Here is a 27,988-nt window from a genome sequence, read left to right as displayed (position 1 = left end):
CTGTCCCTCTGGCTCTCTGCAGTTGCCCCACTGCCTTCCCTGTGGACACCAGCCCATCTGGAGCTTCTGCCTCTTCTTCAAAAATCCATCTGCGGAGCCTCCGCATACCTTCTGTCCACCTGCATAATCTTGTCCACCAAACTTGACATCTCTGCTCGCTCCTCCTCCTCCCTATGAACCTGAATTGATATAAACTCTCCCTTGAGTACCTCCCATTGGTTGGCAGCCGAGACTTCACCTGTGTCGTTTACTTCCAAGTAACCCCGGATGGTGGCCCTCACCCGCTCACACCTCCTCCTCCTCCTCCGCGAGAACCCCCCACATCCAACCTCCACTGCGGATGCTGAGCACCCACCCCCCTCACCTCCGATCCACTTGCAAATCCACACAATGCGGCCCATGGTTTGAGACCACGATCGCCGAATATCCCAGCTCTGCCAGCAAGGACTTACCCACCACAAAAAACTCAATCCGCGAGTAGACCTTGTGCACATGAGAGAAATATGAAAACTCCTTTGCCCTCGGCCTCCCAAACCCCCCACACCCCAATTCGCTCTATAAACCTCTTCATGTCCTTTGCCACCGTCGACATTCCACACACACGTTCCTCATAAACTCCACATCGTCCTAATTTGGAGTATAAACATTAACTAAGACCACTGGCACCCCTTCCAATTTCCCATTGACCATCACAAACCTCCCCCCACGAATCTGCTGCAACGTTCCCCACCTCAAACACCACACACTTGTTGACCAGCACCGCCACCGCACACGTCTCCATTTCCAACACCGAATGGAAAACTTGCCCTACCCACCCTTTCCGTAGCCTTGTCTGGTCCCCAATCTTCAGGTGTATCTCTTGCAAAAAGGCCACATCCTCCTTCAAACTCCTCCAGATGCACGAAAACATGCGACCATTTGACTGGCCTATTCAGCCCCCTTGCATTCCATTTGACCAGCCTGGTCAGAGGGCATCTCCAAACCCCCCCTGCCAACCATATCCTTTCTTAGACCAGCCCCCCGCCCATACCATGTGACCCTCCAGGCCCACCCCGGATGTCCACCGCCACCACTCCCACCATCACCACTCCCTCCCATATAAAACCACAGCAACAGCACCTTCGTCAGCAGCCTCCCCTCCCCTGAACAAAAGAACAACCCCCATCCCACTCTGCTACACTAACCAGCTGATTAGCCCCCACTGCGCTCCATTAACTAGCCCACCCAGCTAGCCTGGCAGATCCACCCAAGGCGCCACGGCCTCCAACACCCCTCTGATTCCCCTCCCTCGCTCGCTCACCTCGCAACCAACAGTGCAACAGTAAGAAAGCAAAAGAGAAACAGAAAAACCCCAATAATCTGAAAAAGAGCACTCACCTCATCGTCTCGAAACATCTCTGAGGAGATGAGTTCCCCAACCACCAAACGAACAAAAAATACAAGAATGATCAAATAGCCAGAAGAAAAAAGGAAAACTACATTCCCCTCCACATCCCTCTTCTACAATTCAATTCCCTCTTTCACCTGCCAGTCCATTGTCCTTCAAAAATTCCATCGCCTCCTCTTGTGTTCCAAAATAGTGCTCTTTATTATTCGAGGTCACCCAGAGGCGAGCCGGGTGCAGCATCCCACGATCCATCCCCTTTTTAAAGGGGGCAGCCTTTACCCGATTAAACCCGGCCGCCCTCTTCGCTAAGTCCAGGCCTAGGTCCTGATGCACTCGCAGCTCACTCACCTCCAGGTGCATCTCTTCGTCTGCCTCACCCATCTCAAGATCATCTTATCTAGGAACCGGTGAAGATGCACCACCATTGCCCTCGATGACTCGTTTGCCGGTGGCCTTATTAGCACATTGTGCACTCAGTTGACCTCCAGGGACCTGCCAAAGGCCCCTCTCCCATCTGCTTTTCAAGTATTTCAGCCACATATGTGGCGGTGTCTGCTCCCTCGATGCCTTCAGGCATCACTGCAATTCTCAACTTCTGCCTCCGGGAGCAGTCCTCAAGGTCCTCCTATAGCCGCTTCTGGGTATCTCACAATACCCTCACCTCGGCTGCCAAGGAAGCCAACTGCTCCTCGTGCTCCCCCACCGCCTCCTGCACTTTCTGGATGGCCTGGCACTGGGACTCCAGCCTTTGTTCCACTCACTCGATTCTACAGCCGTGGCTAGATCCTCGTGGGCCTCTCTCCTCTGCTGGCTGAACTTCTCATTTAAGACATCCACAGTTGGTCCATCGACCATTTGGTAGACAGCGCAGGCCCTGCACCCTCTGCCATCTTTTGCTGTGGTACACAAAGATTTTCCTGTTCCAGCTGCTCCTTTCTTGACCCACTTCTGGTCTGTGGATCCATCCACCAGTCCCACCAGTGGAGTTAGACTTCCCTCTGGCCAGCCCTACACCTTTTTCAGCCACATATCCACCCTCCGAACGGGGAAAAGGTCCGAAAAACCAGCCTCTATCGGGAGCTGCCAAATATGCGACTGCTCACACCATTGGTGCCACCGGAAGTCAAAGTTCAAATTTCAATGAGCTGCAGATTTAGTCCAAGTGCTTGCCTTCTGTGGACTTTTCGAAGGCCAAGGCACCAGCCGGATTATCAAAGACTTAACTGAGTCATTGACCTAGAGGTCCCTGGATAAAGCAGGGCATAATTCACCTCAGCTATGTCGCTGCTGAGAAGCATTGGAAAAAGGAGACCCTTGCCCCTTCATGGAGCCAGGTCACACCAAGACACACTGCCTCCAGAATCTTCTGATGATGTTTTGAAGTTATGAATGCAAATGAGTATGGGCCTGGGATGTTGATTTGTGACTGTGCCATTTCCAACTTGAAACGCCCGACCATCACATCCAGATTAAGGAAAGCCAGTTCTCCAAAAACTTAACGGGAGTCTTAACCCTCCACTCTTCTGTCAGACCAACAACCCAGACATTCGGCCTTGGTTCTCCGAATCTTCCAGGGTTTTTGGCATACCACGGAGCTGGTTTTTCAAGGATCGGATGGGAACTTCCACCAATGAAGCAATATTTCCGACATTCAAGATTCTTCCCTTTGTTTCATCAAATCTTTTATTTGTATTCTGCAGCTCGGTCTCATGAGCATTAAGATTCCTTCAACAAGCCAAGTCGGTCGTGAAATACTCTGATATTGTTGATGATGTTCAGTCATCATTTGCAGCGCCTTACAAAGCGGCGGGTCAAGAGGCCAGGTCACCATATTGAAAAGGGAGCTCCATTGCATCCGAATGCTCCCTTTTATCACCAAATTTCTTAGAATTCCGTGTCATTTTATTCCCCAACACATCCAAAAATCTTCTAGTGGTGTATTACGGAGTATTAACCCCACGGACTAGCCATGCATGTGCTGCACAAACAGGATAAAAGAAGGATTGCAGAAAGAGTAGCACCAGAGCCCACAGAAAAACTGCTGTACCTGCATCTCGTGGCCCCCTAGCTTCAACTCTCATTGGTAGAGGCATTGACATAGAGAATGCACCATGGAACTATAGTCCCGATGCTTCTGTTTCATTCCAAAAAGATACAATGCCTAAACATGTTCCATTGCCTGTGTGAGGCAATAGTTCGCTGGTGCACTCTCAAAGGCAATGCCTTGACCAATCAATTGGCTTGCCATGCACCAGCATCTTTTTCTCATGCAGTATTAATTGTTGCAACCTCAGACATATGGCTGTCCGGCCTGTCCTGATGAGTGCAAGGTGAAAAACATAGACCCCGTTTCCCTTTTTTAAAGTTGGATTGAAATCACAACTGATTAATGTATTTGCAAGTGGGAAGGCTGTGCCATGTGAAAACTGTTGAAACATCCGCAACATTGTTTTTCTTTAAATATATGTTCCAGCTATTTGTGCATTTTTTCTATATCCTAATTTACATGCAGACATATATTGGGCTTCATGTTATGAGAAGGATAGGCAGGTATATGAACATACAATTCACTAGGGTTCTTTCCAATATGATGAAGTGCAACTGCGATGAAAAACCCAATAGTTGGGGCTGCATTTAAAAAAAAATAAAAATAAACAGGGCGTCATGATCATCTTAAAATTGAGGATGGTACCTGATAAATGGAAGAAGTGGTTGATGTATGGAAAGGAGACCATGACTATGATTTTTTAAAAAATATTTACACTCTTGATGTAACGTTGATGAGGCTAGCATTTATTGCCCATCCCGAGTTGCCTTTGAACATGATAATGGACTGCAGCTTTGAACTGATGCAATCTGTGTAGTGAAGATTCTCCAACAAGTCAGTTTTGGTGCTGCCCACCCCCCTCTCATGTACATCCTCCCACCTCAAATTTGTTGCACCCCAGATCTTCCCTTACTGATTCAGCAGAATCTTGGCCCCTGCGTCTCCTGATCGCTAAAGGCCTTAATAGGTTGTTTCTTCAGGGGAGAGAATTCCTGTTCTTCTGACTGACCAAACAGTAGTGGAAAAGCACTTTGTTCCATGCAGTTACTAAACCTTTTAACTTAACCAGTTCTGTGGCATAACATCTAATGGTGTCTGCCATTAGTTGGAGTTGCCCCATGTATTTAGTTTTGAATTATTACATGGCAAGTTTCTAAAAGTCCAAACTTCACCGCAAGGAAATCGGCATCTTGAACCTGAATGAACAGATCAGCAACTGTGCCCCAATGGAAATAGTACTTGCCCATTTTATTTTTTGAAGCTCTTGGTGAAGATTGCCTGTTCTCCAGTCTCTCCTAATAAAGTCTTTCGGTTGTTGGAATCAATTGAAGAGGCGAGAAAATATATAAAGATTATTTTGCATATAATGGTGAAATAATACAGTAAGAATTCATTCCAAAGCTACAATTTTTTTCAGGATTGATGGTGTTATGAGAATTATGACTTCAGATAAATTGTTGAAAAGTATGCAAATACTTCAAGGACATTTGGATGCTCTGCTGGAGTTTGATGTAAGTAATATTCATGCAGGTAAAATAGATTATTTAACTCAGGCGTGCTTTTTTTCCAGGTCTGATGGTGCAATGAGAACTATAGCTCCAGAAAAATTGTTGAAAGGCATGCCAATACTGCAAGGGCAGTTGGATGCACTACTGGAGTTTGATGTGAGTAGTTCATCAGCATGACAGCTTGTAGTTGTGACTGTCATTGCTGAACTGAATGGTTCATTTTAATTAATTGGGATTGTTTCAGATCTATCTGCATATTAAATCTTGCATTTATATGCAAATTCTGAATGCTTTCTGATGCATGAACAGTTTGCATTCGTAGAAATGCATGGTCTTATTTGAACACTGCCTCCCCTTTGCTCCCCCTATTGCATGTTTGTTCAGAAAATGAATGCTTCTTCCATTTCTAATTGTTTTCAGCCTGTACCTGCTCCTTGTGTACAGAATTGTATCCATGCATGCTATAAATTGCTTTCTTGGCCCTACAAAATCATGCCAGTATTATCTAAATTGAAGTCATGTATCCATTTGTGTTGGCTTGAATATCTCAGGTTTATCCCTAAAGCTGAAAATACTTATGGAAAAAAATTGCTGTGGGATCGAAAGATCTCCAAATCCTTTTACCAGCTACAGTTGCTCTATTCCAATTGTTTTGGCATCTTCCTATGAGCCACAATATTTAAAAGTTCAGTCCCTGACTTGTTAAGCAAACTCCTGAAAATGGTCGTCACTTCATTATTGGAAGTGGAGCTGTTTGCTGATGATTGCAATACTCTGCTCCGGTTGCCATTTTCAGATAATGAAGCAGTCCATACCTGCATACCAGAAAGACATGTACAATAATTGTGAATGGGCTCATAAGGGACAGGCAACATTTGTGCCACATACCAGGCAATGACGATCTCCCCATAAGAGTCTCACTACTCCACTTGAAATTCTGTGACGCATTGCCATATCTCTTACCGACATCATTGATCAGAAACTCAACTGGAGCATCCACAAAAATGCTATGGTTACTATAACAGATTAGAGTTTGGGTTTCCTACAATGAGGGCTCACCTGACTCCTGAAACCCTCTGATATCTGAAAGGCAAAAGTCAAACGTGTAATGGGATACTCAACACATGCATGGCTGGTCACGACTGGGATATAGCTCCCATCTAGGAAGAAACAGCTTTGCTTGATCAATGCCCCATCCTTCAGCTGAAGCATCCATCCCCTCCATCACTGGCATACCCTGACTGCAATTTGTAACACTTGCTAGATTCACTACATTATTTATAAGGTTTCTTTGGCAAGATATTACAAACCCACAACTGCCGCCACCTAGAATGATTTAAGCGGAACTGGTTTTAGGGAACAGCATTACCTTCACCATCCCTTCCAAGTCACACAACATCCCAACTTGAACGTACATTTTCAATCCTTCATTGCTAGGTCAAAATCTTTGATCTCCCTATCTAACAAGTACTGTGATAACGATCCCTGTGGACACTGACAAATTTCAAAAAGTGATTTGAATTCCCTAGTGAGATGTCAAAGGATCACACTACAAGATTTCATATTTTAAGTCTTTGCTTTAAAACAAAAAGTAAAATCAACATAGACTTAACATTTCTTTAATAGGTAATCAATTCACAAAGCTACAGAAAAGATGCCCCCACCCCGTTTAACTTCCTTGCATCACTGAAAGCCCCTTGCTACGTTTATACTTTGCATCACATTCTGCAAAGAATTATCATCTTTACAGGAACCAGTTGAAAGTTCCTACCAATTTCCAGCTGGCTGGCTGCTGCATTTGTTGTAATATCCAGTGTCTGTCGAAAGTGGTTTCCCTCTGTGTTTTCAGAATCACTCATTTCCAGCGGCCAGATCCACTCTGGTGCTAAGTCCTCCCCGGCACACCAGAGTGGGTGCCTTTTAAATATCCGCAGGTCCCGTGTCTGAACAGTGTAAGCTGCCATCAGTGTCCTGCCTATTGCTTAACAGAAAATAGCCTGTTCCCTCTACTGTTCACAGCTGCAGCTGTTTTCTTGTCTCTTTCTCCAGGACTCTTGTTCGTTCTCATGGCAGCCAAATAACTTGAGAAGTGATCTACCTGAAATAATGTGTTACCATCTCCAATGATTTTTCAGCCCCGATTGGGCTGAGGTGAGGAAGGCGATAGACTGCATAGGTTTGATGGAGGTCGGGAAGACTCCGGAGGTGGAGGGGTTTCCAGCCAAGTTCTATAAGAGGTTTGGTGTGGAGCTGGGGCCCCTGCTTGTGGGGATGTCTAAGGGGGGTGCCCTCTCAACATTGTCTCAGGCATCCATGTCATTGATTTTAAAGAAGGATAAGGACCCGAAGCAGTGTGGGTCGTACTGGCCAATTTCGCTGTTAAATGTGGATACGAAGTTGTTAGCACAGGTTCATAAATTCATAAGATAAAGGAGCAAAATTAGACCCTTTGGCCCATCGAGTCTTCTCCTGGCCGTAACAAATTGTCCTACCTGTTCTCGATAACCCTTCAACCCATTACCAATTAAAAATGTCTTAACTCCTCCTTGAATTTACTCACCGGTATGTGGAATGTGCTAGCGTCACGGATGGAGAACTAAATGCCAAATGTGATGAGAGAACCAGACTGGGTGTGTGAAGAGGTAGAAGCTTTTGGCAAATTTGTGCAGATTGCTCAATGTTATGATGCGCTTGGAGGGGCAGGAGGTTAAAGTGGTGGTGGCAGCCGATGCGGAGAAGGCTTTTGATCAGGTCAAATGGATATATTTGTTGGAGGTGCTGGGCCGGTTCGTGTTTGGCAAGAGCTTTGTGGATTGGGTTCAGCTTCCATACAGGGCGCCGATGGCTAGCGTTCAGACAAACGGGACGAGTTCGGAATACTTCAGTTTGAACCGGGGGGACGAGGCAGGGGTGTCCACTCTCCCCACTGCTCTTTGCCAATGGCTTTATCGCCAGAGCAGTGGTGCTCAGGACGTCGAGGAGTTGGAGAGGGATTGAGCGGGGAAGGGTCCAGCACAAGATTTTGTTGTATGCAGATGATCTTCTGTTATATCTCGGACCCAGTGGGAAGTTTTGATAGGATTATGGAGCGGGCAGAAGAAGAGGCATGGGGCGTTGCCATTTTAAGTGGTGGACGTGAGCTTTTGGTATCTTGGGATACAGGTGGTGCGGAGCTGGACCCAGTTGCATAAATTGAATTTGGCGCGACTGGTGGAAGTATGAAATCGGACTTGAGAGGTGGGATGTGTTGCTATGGAAAGGTATGTGCAGACGGTTAAAACAATGGTGCTGCCCAAGTTCTTCATGTTCCAGAACCTCCCCATCTTTGTTCCCAAGTCTTTTTTTAGGAAGGCGTATGGGATAATTTTGAGGTTAGCGTGTGCTGGAAAAACCCCACGGGTGAGGAGGATGTTTCTGGAAAGGGGGAGGGCTGGCACTGCCAAGTCTGCACAATTACTACTGGGTTGCGAATATCGCAATGGCGAGGAAATGGGCAGTGGAGAAGGATTCAGTTTGACAGTGTTGTGTAGGGGGACTAGTTTGAGGGCACTGTTTGGCACCTCTCCTGTTCTCACCTGCCATGTGGTGGTCCCAGCATTGCGAGTTTGGAACCAGTGCAGGCAACATTTTAGGTTGAAAGGCATATCTCTGTGGGTGACAGTATGCGATAATCATAGGTTTGTGGAGGCAGTGGGGAATAGAGTACTTTAGGGACTTGTTTGTAGGGGATAGGTTTGCAGGCCTGTAGAGGATACTTTTGTGGGCCTGGATGAGCTTGAAGAAACATATTGCCTAAGGGGAATAGGTTCGGGTACCTGCGGTTAAGGGACTGTGAGGAAATAGGTGCCACCTTCCCAGGCTGCCTCCTCTGGTGTTACAAGATAGGCAGTTGTCCAAAGATGACTGGAAGGAAGCCCTGCGGAGGGCGAGCGCATCTTTGTCGTGTGCGAGGTTAAGCGTCATCCAATTTAACGGGTGGTGCATTGGGCCCATGTGACGGTTGCGAGGATGAGCTGGTTCATTGCAGTAGTGGAGGATAGATGTGGGCAGCATGCGAATCACGTTCACGTGTTCTGGGCGTGTCCAAAGCTGAAGGGTTCTCGGATATCATGACTGAGACTTTGGGCGTTGGGGTGGACCCGAGTCCCGACGTGGCGATGTTTCGGATGTCAGAAGAGCCGGGTGTCAGGCAGGGTGAGGCTAATATTTTAGCCTTTGCCTCCCTGATAGCCCGGAGATCGATTTTGTTGGGCTAGCGAGACTCCTTGGCAGCTCAATGGGTGAGCAACCTATCCGAATTCCTGCACTTGGAAAAGGTTAAGTTTGCCATACAGGGAGCTGAGGAGGGGTTCACACTGAGGTGGAAGCCGTTTATCGACTTCTTTTTAAAGGGGGCCGGGGCGATGGGGTTAGGGGTTTCAAGTTTTTTATTTGTTTTGGAGGGTTGGAGGTGGGAAGGCGAGGGGGGAAAATGAAGGGTGGGGTGAGTTGCAGGCTTATCAGTTGTCGTGGTTTCTTGTGTTTTTGTTATCTTTCTTTCACCGATATTTCTATGTATAAATACAAAGTGCCTTTAATAAAATCATTTATAAAAAGGGAATGTAGACAAGGGCAGAGGTTCTTAAAGTACAGTTAGTACTCACTTTAAAAAGTTGTAGTTATGTTCCTGAAAATTGCAATTTTAAGTGAATCATGGGTTCCCAAATAAATGTTGAAGCTAGAGTCAAGTTCCTTCGTACATTTCACACCTGACATTTCTCATCTGGAAACACCAATGTGCAAGTTGAAATACTGTACCATACATGTGCAGAACTCTGTATTCCTAACATGGTAAGCCGAATGTCTTCCTCCTGTACTGTATAATTTGATTTTGCTATGATTAGAAGCGGAGGAGCGCCCCCAAGTCTAGTTCTCTGACCCTTTCCTTGAATTCCACAGAAAATCTCTGCCATATTTTGCTCTGTAAGTTTCAGAAACCTTGTTCCCCAAGTGCTTTCTTCTATAGTTCTTCTAGCTTTACAGCTCAATGTATGCAATGCTAAATGTTTGCTACAATGTATGTAATTTTTGCATCTGTTTTTATCTCAACACATTGTGTTTATTTGCCCTAATGATTTTCTTCCCGAGCATTCAAAATCACCTTCCGATCCATTTCCAGTATTCTTTGTCCTGAATTTCTACAAGTCAATACGTTTTCTATTCACTTGCTTTATGCTCATCTGTGATGACAACAGGCAATGCTGGTGTGCAACCTCCAACACCGACAAGCAACTCTACTGACAATGCACACATAGAACATAAAAACTAAAATACTGTGCAAATCAGAAAACCAGGCCCTAAAGAATAAACAATTTTAAAAACCAAACTACTTTAAGCAGGGCAAAAAAGCGAAGACTTATTGTTTGGCGTTCTATACTGCAGCTTAATTGCTACAAAATTTTCAGGATTGCAGTTGCAACACTACACTGTCTCTCAATGTGCTATATATGCTGAGAGTAAAAGTGTCCAGTAGTCTACGATTGTTATTATCCACAATACAGAATCCTAATACTTTCTGATGAGTTCCTCAGTTCCTTTTCACCGATCCCAAGAAATGTGAAAATATATAAGTGAAGTTGCAGCTCATTACTAATTATTTTTATCATTATTGAAGTATAAAGCACCGAGCAAAGTCAGTTCATGAATCCAATATGGTTTTCCCAATCTGTTCTGTCTGCCCTGACCTCTGCAACTTGACAATACCATGCATGGTCATATTGGCCTGGTGTAAGCTTTCTAAAACCTATATAAAAAGCTGCAGTCTGCAGTGCCAGCATTGAGACATAAATCTACCGCCGAGCTAGTCATTTTCTTGTAACCTGTTTTCTTTGTTTGTTCACGGGATGAGAGTATAGCTGGCGAGGCCAGAATTTATTCTTCATCCCTAATTGCTCTTGAGCAGTTGGTGGTGAGCCACCACCTTGAAATGCTATAGTCCATGACTGGAAAAATTTATATATGTTCAATTTTGTTGATATTTCGAGCAGTATCATCTATGATTTGCTTTGCTCACCCTGTGGATGTACTATCTGCATGATGTAGCCTTACTCTGAATAGTCAAATGAGTGTTACGCTCGCAATATGCTGATTGCACCCATTTTTCCACCACCCTAACCCTATCATTATTGTTATTCATAACTGCAGGTGCGGGTTTGAATGTGTATATAAAGGTAAGTAAGTAGACAAGTAACAAGTGGCATAACCACAAAGCTAGATCCAGAAAGCATTTGATAAGGTGCCACATCAAAGATTATTGCATCAAATAAAAGCTCATGTTTTGCACGTAACACATTGACATGGATTTGAGATTCGCTAGCTAACAGGAAATGCATAAATGGATCTTTTTAAGTTGGATGAGACGAGTGGTGTGCCACAAGGATCAGTGCAGCAGCCTTGACTTCTTACAATTTACATAAATTACTTGGACAAGGGGACTAAAAGTTTGGTTGCTAAATTTGCTGATGACACAAGTAATAGGGTAATATATGGCAATTTGCCATATATTTTATTATTCATTTACAGGATGTGGTAGCCGCTGGCTAGCTCAGCATTTATTGTCCATCCCTAGTTGCCCTTCAGGTGGTGGTGAGTTGCCTTCATGAATGGCTGCAGTCCTTGAGGTTCAGGTACACCCACTGTGCTGTTAGGGAGGAAGTTCAGGATGTTGCGCAGCGACAGTGAAGGAACGTCGATATATTTCCAAGTCAGGGTGGTGAGTGTATCCCAGGTATCTGCTGCTCTTGTCCTTCTAGATGATAGCGGTCGTGGGTTTGGAAGGTGCTGTCTAAGAAACCTTAGTGAGTTACTGCCGTGCATCTTGTAGATGGTACATATGACTACCACTATTCGGTTGAACATAGAACATTACAGCGCAGTACAGGCCCTTTGGCCCTCGATGTTGCGCCGTCCTGTGAAACCCCTCAAGTCCCTCTACACTAGTCCCTTATCGTCCATATGCCTATCCAATGACCATTTGAATGCGTTTAGTGTTGGCGAGTCCACTACTGTTGCAGGCAGGGCATTCCACGCCCTTACTACTCTCTGAGTAAGAACCTACCTCTGACATCTGTCCTATATCTATCTCCCCTCAATTTAAAGCTATGTCCCCTCGTGCTGGACATCACCATCCGAGGAAAAAGGCTCTCGATGTCCACCCCATCTAATCCTCTGATCATCTTGTATGCCTCAATTAAGTCACCTCTTAACCTTCTCTCTCATGAAAACAGCCTCAAGTCCTTCAGCCTTTCCTCATATGATCTTCCCTCCATACCAGGCAACATCCTTGTAAATCTCCTCTGTACCCTTTCCAATGCTTCCACATCCTTCCTATAATGTGGCGACCAGAACTGCACGCAATACTCCAAATACAACTGCAACATGACCTCATGGCTCCGAAACTCAATTCCTCTACCAATAAAAGCTAACACACCGTACGCCTTCTTAACAATCCTCTCAACCTGGGTGGCAATTTTCAGGGATCTATGGACATGGACACTGAGATCTCTCTGCTCGTCCACACTACCAAGAATCTTACCATTAGCCCAGTACTCTGTCTTCCTGTTATTTCTTCCAAAATGAATCACTTCACACTTTTCTGCATTAAACTCCATTTGCCACCTGTCAGCCCAGCTCTGCAGCTTATCTATGTCCCTCTGTAATTTGTAACATCCTTCTGCACTGTCCACAACTCCACCGACTTTAGTGTCATCTGCAAATTTACTCACCCATCCTTCTACGCCCTCGTCCAGGTTATTTATAAAAATGACAAACAGCAGCGGCCCCAAAACAGATCCTTGTGGTACACCACTAGTAACTGGACACCAGTCTGAACATTCCCATCAACCACCACCCTTAGTCTTCTATCAGCTGGCCAATTTCTGATCCAAACTGCTAAATCACCCTGAATCCCATGCCTCTATTTTCTGCAATAGCCTACCGTGAGGAACCTTATCAAACGCTTTACTGAAACCCATGTACACCACATCAACTGTTTTACCCTCATCCACCTGTTTGGTCACCTTCTCGAAGAACTCAATGAGGTTTGTGAGGCACGACCTACCCTTCACAAAACCATGTTGACTATCTAATCAAATTATTCCTTTCCAGATGATTATACATCCTATCTCTTATAAACCTTTCTAAGACTTTTCCCACAACAGTAAGGCTCACTGGTCTATAGTTTACTGGAGTTATCTCTACTCCCCTTGAACAAGGGGACAACATTTTCTATCCTCCAGTCCTCTGGCACTATTCCTGTAGACAAAGATGACTTAAAGATCAAAGCCAAAGGCTCAGCAATCTCCTCCCTAGCTTCCCAGAGAATCCTAGGATAAATCCCATCTGGCCCAGGGGACTTATCTATTTTCACAATTTCCAGAATCGCTAACACTCCTCCTTATGAACCTCAAGCCCTTCTAGTATAGTAAACTGTATCTCAGTATTCTCCTCGACAACTTTGTCTTTTTCCTGTGTGAATACAGATGAAAAATACTCATTTAGCACCTCTCCTATCTCCTCGGACTCCACGCACAACTTCCCACTACTGTCCTTGACTGGCCCTACTCTTACCTTAGTCATTCTTTTATTCCTGACATACCTATAGAAAGCTTTAGGGTTATCCTTGATCCTACCTGCCAAAGACTTCTCATGTCCTCGCTTGGCTCTTCTTATCTCTCTCTTTAGAGCCTTCCTAGCTAACTTGTAACTCTCAATGTTTGTGATGGGGGGGACAATTGAGCAGGCCGTATTGTCCTGGATGGTGTTGAGTTTGAGTGTTGTTTGAGCTGCACTCATTCAGACAAGTGGAGAGTATTCCATCACACTTCTGACTTGTGCCTTGTAGATGGAGGACAGGCTTTGGGAGGTCAGGAGGCGAGTTACTTGCCGTAGGATTCCTAGACTTTGATCTGCTCTGGTAACCACAATATTAATGTGGCTAGTCCAGTTCAGTTTCTGATCAATGATAACCCTCAGGATGTTGATTGTGGGGGATTCAGTGGTGTAATGCCATTGAATGTCAAGGGGCAGTGGTTAGATCCTCTCTTGTAGGAGATTGCCTGGCACTTGTGTGGCGCGAATGGAACCGGCCACTTGTCAGCCCAAGCCTGGATATTGTCCAGGGCTTGCTGCATTTGGACATGGACTGCTTCATTATCTGTGGAGTCCCGAATGGTGCTGAACATTGTGTAGTCATCCGCAAAAATCCCCACTTCTGATCTATGATGATGCGGAGGTCATTGATGAAGCAGCTGAAGGTGGTTGGGCCGAGGACACTAACCTGAGGAACTCTTCCAGTGATGTCCTTGAGTTGAGATGGTTGCCCTCCATCTTCCTTTGTACTAGGTATGACTCCAACTGCCGAGAGTTCCCCCCCACTCATTCCCATTGACTCCAGTTTAGCCAGGGATCCTTGATGACGTATTCTGTCAAATGCTGCCTTGAAGTCAATAGCAGTAATTCTCACATTAACTCTGGTATTCAGTTCTTTTGTCCATGTTTGTACTGTGAGGTCAGGAACTGAGTGACCCTGGCGGAACCCAAACTGAGTGTCTGTGAGCAGTTTATAATAATAATCTTTGTTGTCACAAGAAGACTTACATTAACACTGCAATGAAATTACTGTGAAAAGCACCTAGTCGCCACATTCCGGCGCCTGTACGGGTACACAGAGGGAGAATTCAGAATGTCCAAGATACCTAACAGCACGTCTTTCGGGACTTGTGGGAGGAAACTGGAGCACCTGGAGGAAACCCACGCAAACACGGAGAGAACGTGCTGACTCCACACAGACTATGACCCAAGCCAGGAATCGAACCTCAAACCTCGAACCTGGGACCCTGGAACTGTGAAGCAACGGTGCCAATCACTGTGCTACTGTGCCACTTATTGCTGAGTAAGTGTCGCTTGATAGCACTGTTGATGACTCCTTCCATCACTTTGGTGGTGGACAGTAGACGCAGGGTGGTAATTGACTGGGGTGGAGTTGTCCTGTTTGTTGTGTTCAGGGCACACCTGGGCAATTTTCCATATTGCCGGAAAGATGCCACTGCACTGGAACAGCTTGGCTAGGGGTGCAGCAAGTTCTCGAGCACAAACCTTCAGTACTGTTGCCGGATTAGTGTCGGGGCACGTATCCTCTGCAGTATCCCGTGCCTTCAGCTGTTTCTTGATATTACATGGAGTGAATCATATTGCCTGAAGACTAACATCTGTGATGCTGGGGACCTCCGGAGGAGATCAAGATGGATCATCCATTCGGCACTTCTGGCTGAAGATTTTTTGATTTGACTTGATTTATCATTGTCACATGTATTAGTATACAGTGAAAAGTATTGTTTCTTGCATGCTGTCAAAACAATGCATACCGTACATAGGGAAGGAAGGAGAGACTGCAGAATATAATGTTACAGTTATAGCAAGGTGTAGAGAAAAGATCAACTTAATACGAGGTAGGTCCATTCAGAAGTCTGATGGCAGTAGGGAAGAAGCTGTTCTTGAGTCAGTTGGTACGAGACCTCAAATTTTGTTATCTTTTTCCTGACGGAAGAAGGTGGAAGAGAGTATGTCCGGGGTGCGTGGGGTCCTTAATTATGCTGGCTGCCTTACCGAGGCAGCGCGAATTATAGATAGAGTCAATGGATGGGAGGCTGGTTTGTGTGATGGACTGGGCTACATTCATGACCTTTTGTAGTTTCCTGCGGTCTTCGGCAGAGCAGGCTCCATACCAAGTTGTGATACAACCAGAAAGAATGCTTTCTATGGTGCATCTGTAGACGTTGGTGAGAGTTGTAGCTGACATGCTAAATTTCCTTCATCTTCTGAGAAAGTAGAGTCCTTGGTGGGCTTTCTTAACTATAGTGTCAGCATGGGGGGACCAGGACAGGTTGTTGGCGATCTGTTCACCTAAAAACTTGAAGCTCTCGACCCTTTATACTTCGTTCCCACTGATGTAGACAGGGGCATGTTTTCCACTACGCTTCCTATGACAATTGCCTTTCTTTGTTGACATTGAGGGAAAGATTATCGTCATCGCACCAGTTCACCAGATTCTCTGGGCGAAATACTCCGATGTCCGTCGCAATGCCTGTGACCGGAGGCCAAAAACGGCGCTGATGACTCCGGCGTCAGGCCCAGCAAGACATCGCGTATTCTCCGGGCCCGAATGGGCCAGCAGCGGCATTACGCCATTCACGTCCGGCGAGACATCACATAAAGCGCCCCCCCCCCCCCCCCCAACCCACCGGCACTTGCAGTTTGTCAGTCCTCTCTCTCTCTCTCTCTCTCTCTCTCTCTCTCTCTCTCTCTCTCTCTCTCTCTCTCTCTCTCTCTCTCTCTCTCTCTCTCTCTCTCTCTCTCTCTCTCTCTCTCTCTCTCTCTCTTTCCCCCCCCCCCCACCCCACCCCCTCCAACCCACCAGCACTTGCAGTTTGTCAGTTCTCTCTCTCTTTGTCAGTTCTCTCTCTTCTTCCACCCCCCCCCCCCCCCCCCCCCCCCCCCTCTCTCTCTCTCTTTGTCAGTTCTCTCTCTTCCACCCCCCCACCGGCACTCGCAGTTTGTCGGTTCTCTCTCTCTTCACACTGTCACCCACCTCCACGATGAACGGCATCAACCATCATCACTGGTTGACACCATTAAATACCTACTTTGATTAACGCCGACGTGACCCGTGGCCACATCGGCGGGACTTCGGCCCATCCGGGCCGGAGAATAACGGCAGCACATAAAACTGTTACATCCCACCGGCCCCAGCCATTCTCCGAGGTGGGCGGCGGGATTGGCGGCACGCCGACTTCTGGCGGGTGGGAGAATTCTGGACATGGCGGGAGTGGTATTCTCGGCAGCCCCGGGCGATTCTCCGACCCTGCGGGTGGGAGAATTCTGGACATGGCGGGAGTGGGATTCTCGGCAGCCCCGGGCGATTCTCCGACCCTGCGTGGGGTCGGAGAATTTCGCCCCAGGTCTCATTCCTGTACTCTGTCTCGTCATTGTTTGAAATCCGATCCACTACGGTGGTGTCATCAGCAAATTTGAAAATCGAGTTGGACAGGAATTTGGCCACACAGTCATAGGTATATAGGAGTATAGTAGGGGCTGAGGACACAGCCTTGTGGGGCACTGGTGTTGATGATCGTGGAGGAGGTGTTGTTGCCTATCCTTACTGATTGTGGCCTGTGGGTTAGAAAATTCAGGATCCAGTCGCGAAAGGAGGAGCCGAGGCCAAGGCCATGGCGTTTGGAGATGGGTTTCGTAGAAATGATGGTGTTGAAGGCTGAGCTGTAGTCGATAAATAGGAATCTGACATAGGTGTCTTTATTATCTAGGTGTTCCAGGGTAGAGTGCAGGACCATGGAGATGGCGTCTGCTGTGGACCTGTTGCAGTGGTAGGCGAACTGTAGTGGATCAAGGCAATCTGGGAGGCTGGAGTTGATTCGTGCCATGACTAACCTTTCAATGCACTTCATGATGATGGATGTCACTGGATGATGGTCATTAGGGCACACTGCTTGCCTTTTTTTTGGTACAGGGATGATGGTCGTCTTCTTGAAGCAGATAGGGACCTCAGATTGTTGTAAAGAGAGATTGATGATGTCTGCGCATACCCCCGCCAGCTGATCTGCGCAGGACCTGAGTGCACATCCTGGTATACCATCCGGGCCCGTGGTTTTCTGTGGGTTGACCTTCGAGAATTCTGCTCTGACGTCTGCAATGGTAATCTCAGATGCAGGTTTAGTCGACGCTTCTGTGGTGGAGGGCTTGCTTTTGCTGACCACTTGCTCAAAGCCTGCATAGAATGCGTTGAGCTCATCAGGGCTGGGTGCATTTGAGCCGGCGATTTTACATGCCTTCATCTTGTAGCACGTTATGTCTTGCAGACGGCTAGGGTCTGTGTGGCTAGCCTAGGACTCGAGCTTGATCTGTCTTTTGGCATCTTTGATGGATTTCTTTAGATCGTATCTGGCTTTCTTTTATCTGTCAGGGTCGCCTGACCTGAACGCCTCAGACCTAGACTTCAGCAAGCTGTGGATATCCCTGTTCATCCAGTGTTTCTGGTTGGGAAACATGCGGATTTGCTTCTTTAGCACTCGGTCTTCTACACACTTACTAATGAAGTCAGTTACTGTAGTGGCGTACTCGTTCAGGCTGGTCGCAGAGTTTTTAAATACTGACCAGTCCACTGACTCTAAGCAGTCCCATAGGAGATCATCCAATTCCCCAGAGCAATAATGCACTACTTTCTTTGACGGATTCTCCCGCTTCAGTTTTTGCTTATAAGCCGGGAGCTGGAGCACAGCCTTAAGGTCAGATTTGCCAAAGTGTGTGCGGGCGAAAGAGCGGTAGGCATGTTTGCTATTTGTGTCGCAGTAGTCCAGGATGTTTGGGCCTCTGGTGGAACAGGTGACATGTTGGTGGTAACTTGGTACTACGCTCTTGAGCTTGGCCTGATTGAAGTCCCCAGCTACAATGAACAAGGCCTTGGGATGTTTGTTTCAAGACTATTTGTGGTGGTGAATATTTCGTCCACTGCGATTTTCACGTTCGCATGGGGTGGGATGTAAACTACCGTCAGGGTAACGGAGCTGAACTCCCGCGGAAGGTAGTAGAGGCGGCATTTTAGCGTCAGGTATTCTAGGGCCGGGAGCAGAAACTCCCCAGTGTTGCTACATCTAGGCACCAGGAGGTGTTGATTAGGAGGCAGATCCCACCTCCCCTAGCCTTGCCTGAGGCTGCCGTACAGTCCATTCGGTGGATTAAGAAGCCCTCTGGTTGTAGGGCACAGTCCGGTGAAGCAGGAGTGAGCCATGTCTCGGTGAAACGAGCACACCAAAGTCCCTTGGTTCTCTTTGAAAAATGAGTCTGGCACAAAAGTGGGTCGCAGCTCTCTGGGTCAGAGGGGTTGGAAGCTGTGTGGTGTGGGAGGGCTCCAGCTGCTGGGGTGCTGGACTGGTTGTTGGAGAGCAGCAGAATGAAGGTCCCGGCTTCTTCTGTATTTTCCAGGTCTCTGGGAGCCTGTAGAGTGAAGGCCCTGCCTTCTAGGGCGTTTCCTGCCTCCGGCAGCCGCTGGAGGGGAATCCTCAGGCCTGGGACTGCAGCTCTGGCAGCTGCTCACACATGGTTGGCTGGTCTGGGTTGATTTCAGGTCGTCAGTCTCCAGGGTCCTAAAGATCGCTAAATCTGTAAGTAATTGAATAAGAACATTGTTAGAGAGTTTAAAACAGAATGAAATTTTAAAACCATAGAACGAGAGTAAAAGATAGAATTAGAGGGTATGCGAATTGTTGCGAATGCCTAAGCCTTGCCTTTTGCACATATGTGCTGGTCTCCTCCATTTGAGGATGAGGATATTATGGAGCCGCCTCCTCCAGTGAGTTGCTTAATTATCCACCATCATTCACGGCTGGATGTGGCAGCACTACAGAGTTTAGATCTGATACGCTCGTTGTGGAATCACTTAGCTCTGTCTATTATTTGCTGCTTATGCTGTTTGGCACACAAGTAGTCTTGTGTTGTAGCTTCACCAGGTTGACGCCTCATTTTTCGGGATGCCTGATGTTCTTGGCATGTTCTCCTGCACTCTTCATTGAACCAGTGTTGATCCCCTGGCTTGATGGTAATGGTAGAGTGGGGGATATGCCGGGCCATGACGTTTCAGATTTTGGTTAAATTCCAATTCTGCTGATGTCTCACAGCGCCTTATGGATGTCCAGTCTTATGTTGCTAGATCTGTTCAAAGTAGCATGGAGGTTTGCTTGATTGATACCTGGAATAGGTAGGTTGCCTTGTGAGGATTGTTTGTACAAACTGGTAGGTTTCCTTTGGAATTTAGAGAAGTGAAGGTAACCTGATTAAAATAGACCAGGCCCTGAACAGTCTTGACAAAGTGGATGTGGAAATGATTTTTCCTCCTGTGGGTGAGTCCAGAAACAGGGAACCAGTACTGTTCTAAAATTGGAGGTACCCTTTTAGGACAGAGAAGAGATTACCTTTCAGAACTGCGATTAGATTATTTTTTCGAAGGGTTCTGCGGCTTTGGAGCTCCTATCTCAGAAAGCAGCGAAGGCGGGATCATTGAATATCTGCAAGATGTAAGTAGACATTCTTATTAAGTAAGGTTATCTGGAGTAGATGAGAATGTGGAATTAGAAACTTAAACAGATCAGCCACAATCTTATTGAAAGGTGGAGCAGGCTCGAGGGGCCAAATGGCCTATTTCTGCTCCTTTTTTCCATGTTCATATGGCATATGGAATTTTTTGACCTGCTAACCATCAACTTAAATGTTGTCTTTTCTTGCTGCTACTCTCTTCATACTCCATATATTAATGTAACATTTGACTGAAGGTAATAGATAGAGCCTTTGTGTCACATGGCTAACCTTGTCCTTGCAAATAACATTTCCCATAGAAGGGGAGATCTATCATGTGGAGCTTTCACCTAATATTGGATTTGTTGCTCTTCCTGCATCAAAACTTTTCAATTCATGGCTGTGATTTCTAGCTGTGAGGTGGGGAAAAAACTTTTTTTCTAAAAGAAAATTACTGCAGAAGCTGGAATCTGAATCCAAAACAGAAAATACTGGATAATCTCAGCAGATCTGATGTCATCGGTGGAGAGAGAATGAAGCTAACGTTTCGAGTCTGGATGACTTTGTCAAATCTCGAAAGAATTAGAAGTAGGCTCAGATTGTGGGGACGACAGCGCTAGGTGGAAATTGACAAAGGGAATGTCAGTGGGGGTGGTGAAGGCTAGGAATTTGGCACATTAAAAGATCAGAAAGTATTAATGACTGAACAAAGGTAAGCAGTGTGTCAAAGGACAACTAGGACAGATGGCCCAATTGGGGTTTGGGGGGGGGGGGGCTAGACCAATAGTGAGGGAGAAAAACATATGGATGGATGGGCAGCACGGTAGCATGGTGGTTAGCATAAATGCTTCACAGCTCCAGGGTCCCAGGTTCGGTTCCCGGCTGGGTCACTGTCTGTGCGGAGTCTGCACGTCCTCCCCGTGTGTGCGTGGGTTTCCTCCGGGTGCTCCGGTTTCCTCCCACAGTACAAAGATGTGCGGGTTAGGTGGATTGGCCATGCTAAATTGCCCGTAGTGTCCTAAAAAGTAAGGTTAGGGGGGGGGGGGGGGGGGGGAGAGAAGATACGGGTATCGGGTGGATACGTGGGTTTGAGTAGGGTGATCATTGTTCGGCACAACATCGAGGGCCGAAGGGCCTGTTCTGTGCTGTACTGTTCTATGTCTATGTCTAAATGAAAATGAATTGATAGAAATAAAAATGGGGTGAAGGAGGGGGAAAGGGTTCACAATCTGAAGTTGTTGAACTCCGTGTTAAGACCAGAAGGCTGTGATCGGAAGATGTACCAAGGGGATGGGGCTGGAGTCGAACTGAACAGGGAAAGTTCCACATACCCCACAAAAAGACAGGCAAAACTCGGACCCATGTGGGTACCCATAGCCACATGTTTAATGGAGGAAGTGAGATATATTAAAGGAAAAATTGCTGAGAGGACAAGTTCATCCAGACAGAGGAGAGTGGTGGTGAATGGGGATTGTTCAGGCCACTGCTCGAGGAAGAAGTGGATAGCCCTCAGACCACCCTAGTGGAGAATGGAGGTAAAGAGGGATTGGACATTATGTTATAGGGGTTATGGCCGGTGAACTGGAGGTTGTTAATATGATGCCGGATGTCAGTGGGAAGGGCCTGGACAAGAAAAAAGTATGGAGTCAAGATGGAAAGATATGGTCCAGTGGGGTGGCAACAGGCTGACATTATGTGTGGATTTTGGGGAGCAGGTAGAAGCAGGCTGTCCGTGGTTGGGAGATTGAGGTTGGAAGCTGTCAAGGGAAGATTTCTAGAGGACATGAGGTCAGTGACAATATGATGTGATGCTCAGAGGTTGGGTCATGGTCCAGGGGGAGGTAGGAGGAAGTGTTTGAGAGTTGCCACTCAGCATCTGAGGTAGAGGTCAGTGTGCCAGCCAACACCAGCCCCACCCTTTGTTGGCAGGTTTGATGAAAAGTCAAGGTTGGACCTGAGAGTGGAGTGCAGCAAGTTCAGAAGGGAACAAGTTAGAACGGGTGAGAGGGGCAGAGAAATTGAGATGGTCGGTGTCGCACCAAAATTCTCAATGAAAAGATCAGGAGCAGGTAAGCGGCCAGGTGGAGGGAGAATACTGGAGATGGGTAAAAGGATGTGTTGAACGGGGAGAGGACTCATGCCTGAAGAAGTGAGGCCAAGACGAAGGTGGGGAAGAAGAGTTCAGCATGGTGTCAAACCTGAAACTCGTTGAGGTGGGGGCTAAGGGTAATGAAGCCGAGGTGGGGGCATAAGGGTATGAAGCAGAGTCCTTTGCTGAGTACAGCACATTCAGCCTTTGTGAAGAAGGTCAGAGGATAAAAACCTTTTAATTTTTTTCAATTTTTTTTCCCACAACTTATTTGGTTTATGGTTTTATATTATTTATTCTGGAAAGCGGTAGGGGCATTGATAATCCTTCTTCCGTCCTTTGTTCAGAAGGAAAACATATAGAAGAAACCTGAAGTGAAAAAGGCCATTTATTACAAACTACCTCCTGCCGTTTTTGTGCATGGACATCACTTAATTTTGTTAATCACTTTGTAATTGAAATTGAATAGCATGATTTGTTCTCGAGCGTTTCTGTACACTTAAGTATTTAAAATATGTGACTGTTTTGCTTTTATGTCAGTTGACCTCCTTGCAACATTCAGCATGGACCTGATCATTGTTATCGTTTGCATGGAAAAAGCATAGTCTACAGAACTACTTGTGTGTGTGAATCTGTCAAGAACTGCATGATGACACTTGTAGTAAAACTAAAATTTAGTCTGCAACTGCACTGTTAAATGATCACAATTTAATATTGCAGGTCAGCCCTGGTGAATTGTCAAATGGAGTAATAAATGCTGCTTTCTTGCTACTTTTCAAAGATCTAATCAAATTATTTGCGTGTTACAATGATGGAATCATTAATTTGTTAGGTGAGTACAATTGCATAAAATGAGACCAAATAGAAAAAGAAATGTTCCTTTAGTAATGCTAACTTTTTGTGTGTGTTACCTACATCATTAGTTTCAGCATTCAAAGAGCAATTGCTTTTTGCAAACTATTATTAATGTAGCAATGTCTATCAAATCAAACTTCATTTCTGCTGTAAAAATATCAACATTTGGGAATGCAGTTAAATGTAATTACATGTTTTCTAATTTTAGAAAAATATTTTGAAATGAAGAAAGGACAATGTAAAGAAGCACTAGAAATTTATAAAAAATTTCTCACTAGGATGACAAGAGTTTCAGAATTTCTTAAAGTCGCTGAAGTAAGTAACTGTTAAAATCACTTGATGCTTGTGGTTTCGGAGGCCACAACCTTGTTTTGACTTTTATAATGACGACTTTAAAATTTGAAGATTGATCATTGGAGATTATATCAGAAAAATACACAACGTTGCCTGCAGAATATAATAAAAACAAAAAAGACATGAGATTTCTAGTTTTGAAATTTTCACTTTATCTGCACATTGAGTTCATGCTTCCCCCTCTGACCCTATTTCATTTTTTTTGTCTATGTACCATAAACGTGTTCTCATTCTCTGACCCAAATAGTATTCTGCTGTGGACCATAACTCATACTCAACTCTTGGCTACTGTATCCATAATTTTGTTAAACTTGTTGTACACTATTTTGGTTTAAATAATACCTCTACAATGTTTTAAAAATATTACTTTTATGAATGTAGAATGTTTCAGCTATACACGATGGTGCTGCGATTTGATATTTGGGCAGCACATTGACCTGATCAGCTCCAATCAAATTTTATTGTGTTGCATGATCCGATCCAAACAAATTTTATTGCAACACTGGAACCAGTGTTATCATATTTCAGGCTGGATATTCGGCATTGCTTACTGTTGAATTTGCAATAAGCAGAATGCATAGACAATGGTAGAAATGAAAGAACAAGGTTTATTCCAATACAGTTATAATACACCCTTAAGGGTCTCCTTGTAAAAGGGAAACCCTGTCCCTTTAAAGGGGAAGTCCTACCTGCCTTAAAGGAGAAGTTCTAGGGAGCTAACAGGGGTGGCCGGGCAGCGGTGAAGATGGTGGAGCCAGGATGTCTGATCTGGCGGGTGGCTTCAGAGATGGTCCATTTGGAATTTGGACATTCAGCCCTGTCTCTATATTTGGTAAGAAACCAACAGCTCTGCTGCTGAAGTTCTGGATGGGTACTGCGTCGCCTGGTGTGAACCCCTGCAACGACCTGAGTCTGCCTCGGTTCGGTCCTGAGTACGGCCAATATCAGGAAGGATGAGACTCAAAGGAGTGTGGAGGCGGCGACCTATCATCATCTCTGCCGGCAAGATGCATGTTATGGCATGCAGGGTTGTCCGATAGCAGAATAAGAAAAAAAAAATGAAAATCGCTTATTGTCACAAGTAGGCTTCAAATGAAGTTACTGTGAAAAGCCCCTAGTCGCCACATTCCGGCGCCTGTTCAGGTAAGCTGGTACAGGGATTGAACCGTGCTGCTGGCCTGCCTTGGTCTGCCAGCGATTTAGCCCTGTGCTAAACCAGCCCCTTGCTAAGCGGTCTCCCATGATTCCGATGATTTATTTTTTGATGCCGAGCTTAAAAGTTTGCACTGCCTGCTCAGCCAACCCATTCGAACGTGGATGATATGGGGGGGATCCTCACGTGACAGATCCCATTTGCAGTCATGAATGCCACATATTCCGCACTAGTAAATGCTGTGCCATTGTCTAATACCAGCACCTCAGGTATGGCGTGCATGCTGAAAATGTGCCGGAGTTTCTCTATGGTGGTCCGGGCTGTCTTCGCCTGTATCTTGAAGACCTCCATCCACTTAAGAGTGGGTGTCGATGACTAGGAACATTGCCCCTTGAAAGGGGCCTGCAAAGTCGATATGGAGGCGAGACCACACACAACCAAGCCATTCCCACAGGTGGAACGGGGCTTTCGGAGGCAACTTCTGGTGTGTCTGACACTGGATGCAGTGCTGGGCCACCCACTCGGTGACTGCATTGATGCTGGACCACCAAATGTAGCTTTGAGCTAACGTTTTCACCTTGGGATACGCCAAGGTGTCTATTGTGGAGGTCTTGTCAGGAGCAGGACACGCCCACGTTCGGGGACCACCTGCAGGTGCCCCAAAGAAGCATGCCATGCTCTATGCTAAGCTCCTGCATTTTTGTGGCGTCGGCCTTTAGGTCCTGCGGTACACCCTAACGCTGAGCCCCATACTGCACCGTGGCGGACAATGGGTAGCTGAAGGTCAGTTTGGGTCCAGCCATGGATACAGGATGCCGTGACCGGTAGCGAGCCCACAAAATGGAGGGCAGCAATGACCTTGCCGACCTCCACTGGTGTAGCTGGCCTGGTCGGCAGGAGCAGGCGGCGTAACGTGTCAGCGTGGGGAATCTTGGTCCCGGGGCGGTGTTCCAACATAGACATACGTTGTGAGCATCAATGCCCATCGCTGGATGTGGGCAGAGGTGGTGAGGGGGGAGAATCGCTCAATCTTCCTTGAGCCTTGGGCTTGTGGTCCGTGAGAACGGTGAAGCGATGCCCGTATAGATATTGATTGCATTTCCTGACCCCGAACACAACAGCCAACCCCCCTCCCCCCCGCTCCTCGATCTGGGCATGTCATCAACGGTCTTGTGGCAAAGGCAATGGGATGTTCAGATCCGGCGTCCATTACCTGGGCCAGCACAGCCCTGACACCGACGGAGCAGCGTCGCAGGTCAACAAGATTGGCCGGAATGGGTCGAAGTGGGTTAGCAGTCACGACGAGGGGAGTTGTTGTTTCACCTTGACGAAGCAACTTGCTTTCTCAGCCCCACACCCAGTGCTGCCCCTTCAACAGACAGTGAAAGGGGGTTTAAAGTGGTGGCCAGGTTTGAGAGGAACTTGTTGAGGTAGTTTACCAGCCCAAGAACGAACGGAGTTCCATCGGGCCACCTGGTACAGGAGTCTGCCGAATTGCTTCCACCAGTGCCATAGCGGTCTACGCCGTAGCCAATGGACATTACTTTGGCGTTGAATACACGTTTCTTCCGTGGACTTGCACGCCGGCATCCTCAAAACACCCAGCACCTCGGCCAGGTTTTGTAGGTGCTCCTAGTCGGGCGAGCCTATGACCGTCAAGATAGACTACCATGCGGGGTAGGCCTTGCAGGATGTTCTCCATTACTCGCTGGAATATTGCGCACATGGAGGAAACCCCAAAGGGCAGACGGGTGTATTCATCCAACCCCCTGTGTGTGTGTTCACAGTTACAAAGCCTCTGGATTCGGGGGCCAGGACTAACTAGAGGTAAGCATGACTCGTGTCGGGGTTTGTACAAGTGGGCCCTCCGCTGAGCTCCGCATTAAGATCCGAGGAACCAGGTACAGTCCAATCGAGACGTTGTTGAGCGTCATTTTATAGTCACTACACAAGCATACTGTTCCATCCAGTTTCATGACCGGGACAACCAGCAGATCCCAGTCAGTGAACTGTACTGGGCGTATGATGCCCAAATTCTCAATCCGGTCCAACGCAGTGTCCACTTTGGGTCGTAAGGTGTACAGGACATGTCGGGTGCGGAAATGGCACGGTTGAGCCATTGGGTCCACAATTATTCGGGGCACTGTTCCTTTTTATAGTGCCAAACCATCCTGGAATACTGATTTAAACCTGACCAGAACCCCTTTCGGGCCATGTGGGTGTATGTAGCACACCCCACTGCCAATTTAACTGCAAGTGGCGGAACCAGTCATGTCCCGATAAGCTTAGACCTCTCCCGTGGACCACCACCTGAGTAAGGTGTGCAGACTGTTGACCATACTCTACCAGAACCGTGGAAGTGCTCACTATTTCCAGTGGTTTCCCCCATTTAAGTTACCAGCCTCACGTTGGTGTCGGACAGGGTCAGCGATAGACGGCCAGAAGGGATGCGGTTGAATGTATGGTGACTGACTACCGACAGTGCCTCGGTGTCCAGCTCCATGCAGATTGGGTGCGCATTAATTTGCAGAGAGATCGGATGGGTGCTACTCTTGGCGCAGCTACATAGTTTAACTGCTGGTAGATGTTGTCCACATAGTAAGCCCTGTCACATGCGGATGGCCATATCTAACGGGTCGGCGGGCAGGTAGATCCTGTTTCTCTGATTCCTGTGGCCTGTTGTGGCTCCTGCTGACTGGTCATATTTCTTTTCCTCCTGGTCGGGTGACCAGGTCCGGCGATATCCCCAGCCTCTCTTACGCCGGTTCCTGTACCTCCGGTAGGTGTCCAAATGTCAAGGGCTAACCTTCGCTGGTCTAGCCGAATGTGATTGGCGCTTGTTATGGTGTCCCAGACTCAGCACTGTCAGTCGCTGGAGTTCCTGGACTCCTTGTTCGGTGCGTTAGCTGCAGATGGCTATCCCCACCCCACAGTCCAGGTGGGCCTCGGCTAGTAATTTCCATTGCATGACCACATTGTGAAGTCTACACACCAAATGGTATCCGAGTGTCTCATTCAGCGTCACTTCGAATCCGCAAGTCTCTGATAGCTTTCAAACAGTCCAGAAAGTCACTCACCGACTTGGCTTGGGTCTGAGCAGCTGTGTGGAACCGAAAATGGCGTATGATGAGAGGTGTTTTCGGTCGAAATGCTTCCCCACCAGGGTGGTGAACGGCCAGGAATCTGGGGCATCCGGCGAGTCAGGTTGTTTATCAAACTGTCGATGGGCCCTCCACAATCTGTCGGTAGGCCCTCTGCAAGCCGTCAGTTCTTGCATCGGCAGTAATCACGTTTTTGCAGAAACTAATAATTTGTGCATTCCACATATTGCCCCCAATCGTCTGTACCTGTGTGAAAAGGTTCCAGCATTCCTATGAGTGGCATTTCGCGGTTAGCAGTGGGGCTTGACGAAGTCTAGAACAGGCGTGCTGGACACGTAGCAACCGGTGTTGACAGAAGCTCCAATGAACCTTTG

At 46.8% G+C, this 27,988-nt stretch overlaps 1 protein-coding gene across 29 annotated transcripts in view; it reads left to right on the top strand.

Moving 5' to 3' along the window:
- The window catches only part of snap91a (synaptosome associated protein 91a), a 329,189-nt gene that overhangs the window by 153,333 nt on the left and 147,868 nt on the right, over positions 1 to 27,988 (top strand). For 27 of the 29 annotated variants that reach the window (XR_005460942.1, XM_038799504.1, XM_038799494.1 and 24 more), the window contains 3 exons: positions 5,005 to 5,098; positions 22,872 to 22,983; positions 23,215 to 23,321. Coding sequence is in view for 28 of the 29 variants with exons in the window: in XM_038799504.1 (XP_038655432.1) it covers positions 5,005 to 5,098; positions 22,872 to 22,983; positions 23,215 to 23,321 (313 nt within the window). In the remaining variant the exon portion in view is untranslated. Of the gene's footprint in view, positions 1 to 4,851; positions 4,946 to 5,004; positions 5,099 to 22,871; positions 22,984 to 23,214; positions 23,322 to 27,988 lie in introns of all 29 variants that reach the window. The other 2 variants (XM_038799491.1, XM_038799498.1) reach the window with 1 other exon arrangement.

This window comes from Scyliorhinus canicula, chromosome 6 (genome assembly GCF_902713615.1).
Source record: "Scyliorhinus canicula chromosome 6, sScyCan1.1, whole genome shotgun sequence".
NCBI classification, from domain to species: Eukaryota; Metazoa; Chordata; class Chondrichthyes; order Carcharhiniformes; family Scyliorhinidae; genus Scyliorhinus; species Scyliorhinus canicula.
The sequence above is the reverse complement of the archived record's forward strand: the minus strand, read 5'-3'. Positions and strand labels throughout refer to the sequence as shown.